This window comes from Trypanosoma conorhini, assembly GCF_003719485.1.
Source record: "Trypanosoma conorhini strain 025E chromosome Unknown Tco_14.4_contig_01365, whole genome shotgun sequence".
Lineage (NCBI taxonomy): Eukaryota > Euglenozoa > Kinetoplastea > Trypanosomatida > Trypanosomatidae > Trypanosoma > Trypanosoma conorhini.
Genome location: NW_021705471.1, coordinates 1 through 1,932, shown reverse-complemented (window position 1 = coordinate 1,932; position 1,932 = coordinate 1). Strand labels below are relative to the sequence as shown.

Sequence of the window (1,932 nt, the reverse complement as noted above, 5' to 3'; positions counted from 1 at the left end):
GTATGTTAATCTTCTTCCGTTGGCCGAGTTGTTTTTTTTTGTTTTCTTCCTTCCTTTTTTCTTCCTCTTTTCAATCTGTTTTTTTTGTTTGTCAACGTCCCCGCCCCTCCAGTAGGCCGGGAACGGGAAAAAGAGCCTTGCAACGCCGACAAACCTGTCCGGCACGGCACGGCACGGCACACACACACACGCAGAGGCAAATGCAATGCCTCCGCTGGCGCTCGCACCCCCTAAGCCGCGTTACCTTCGAGCAGGTCGGGCAGCTTGGGGCTGCTGCTGCGGCGAAGGAGGCTGCTGCGGCTGCTGCTGCTGCGGCGGGGACTGCTGCGTGGGAGACTGGGTAGACAGCGGCATCTGCTGTTGCTGACTCTGATGTGGCTGTTGCTGCGGCGCCTGCATCATGTACTGCTGATACATCGCCATCATCTGCTGCTGCGCGTAGGGGTTTGCGGCGGAAGGGTAGGCCCCATAGCCGCCGTAAGCGCCAAGGTATCCGTTGCTGTCTGCAACTGCTCCCGCAACGCCAGACCGCTGATGTCCACTCGCCGCCAAAGCTACCTTCAACCGCTTGTTGAGAATGCTGAAGCCGTTCAACCCGGCGATCGCCTGTTGGGCACTCGAAGCACTCTGAAACTTCACAAATCCGTAGCCACGGCTCTGCCGCGTCTCACGGTCGCAGACAATCTTGACCGACTCAATGGGCCCATAGCGTTCGAACAGCTGCCGCAGCTGTACCTCGTCCACCGTCGTGGGAATGTAGTTCACCATGAGGTTGCGCAGCACATCGGGCTCCGGGTTCATCTGCGACTGCTGCAGTTGCTGCTGTTGCTGCTGCAGCTGCTGCAGTTGGGCGGTCTGGGCGTAGGGGTCGTACTGTGAAACCAGCGGGATTTGGCTCATGTTTCACGACTCAAATGAAAACAAATAAAAGACGAAAAAACAAGAAACAAAGAAAAAAACAAAAACAAAAAACAAAAAAAACAAAAACAAAAAAAAAACTAAACCTAATTACTAATGCGTGTGGTTGGCGCGCAAGCGCGAAAGAATAAGGAGGAAAAAGGGAGGAAAAAGACGTCAAACACGCCCGCATGCAAAAAAAAAGAAACGCGAAAATGAAAAAAGAAAGCAGCAGCAGCAGCAGCACACGAGTACTACAGGCCACGCCCAAGAGAAACAAACAGCGGAGGATGTTTATTCCTGCCAGAAAACTTCAGCATGTGGGAAACAACACAGTGGAGAAAGTTGGTTGGCACGAAGAAAACAAAACAAAAACAGGAAAGGTAAAAAGAAACAAAAAGCAATGGACAGCCCAGCGTCTGGGCGTCTCGTGTTACTAGTGTCTCATGGCGCGAATGGACCCACCCCCTCTGCCCTTTCCCTTCCTTCCCGTATATTGCGCTCCATTGGTCTCAACCCTCATCCATGCAGTGTGCCTGTCCGTCCGCGTGTACGGACGCGGTGCGAGTAAACACACCTGTCGAGGCCCACGACATCCATGTCGCTGCCTTGGTCCTTCCTTCGCTTTCTCTCCTTTTATTCACTTTCGCTGCTTTTTTTGTTTTGCCCCTTCCGTTGTGGCTGTTGTTTCGTTACTTCCTCTTCGCAAACCATTCATGTTTTGTGACGTTCCCTTCGCTCCCTCACGTGTGCGCACATCTGTCTGTCTGTGTGTGCGTGTGTGTGTGTGTGCGTACGCGGTCATTGGCGCCTGCACATAAAATTCCCGTTCGTCACAGGGCGAACTACACACGCGTGCACAAGACACGGAGGGAGAAGCAAGTGACCCTCATTCCAACAAGCAGCTGGGGCGAAAAACGTAAAGTGATGGACGGACGTAGAAGAGGATGCAAAACAAATAATAGTAATAAATAAACACCCCCAGCCAGGCGAGGGCGTTTGAGCCTTCGTAATGGTACAGAAACAGAGCCCAGT

At 52.6% G+C, this 1,932-nt stretch overlaps 1 protein-coding gene across 1 annotated transcript, besides 3 other annotated features; it reads right to left on the bottom strand.

Annotated features, from left to right (window-relative positions):
- Positions 1 to 240: 240 nt before the first annotated feature.
- On the bottom strand, positions 241 to 900 carry Tco025E_09936 (RNA-binding protein; the record flags this gene model as incomplete). Its single annotated transcript, XM_029376738.1, has 1 exon — positions 241 to 900. The coding sequence occupies one exon, from the start codon at positions 898 to 900 to the stop codon at positions 241 to 243; it is 660 nt and encodes a 219-aa protein (XP_029223133.1).
- A 17-nt stretch (positions 901 to 917) lies between these two features.
- Positions 918 to 998: a microsatellite.
- A 126-nt stretch (positions 999 to 1,124) lies between these two features.
- Positions 1,125 to 1,143: a microsatellite.
- Positions 1,144 to 1,657: 514 nt separating this feature from the next.
- Positions 1,658 to 1,692: a microsatellite.
- Between the last annotated feature and the right edge of the window lie 240 nt (positions 1,693 to 1,932).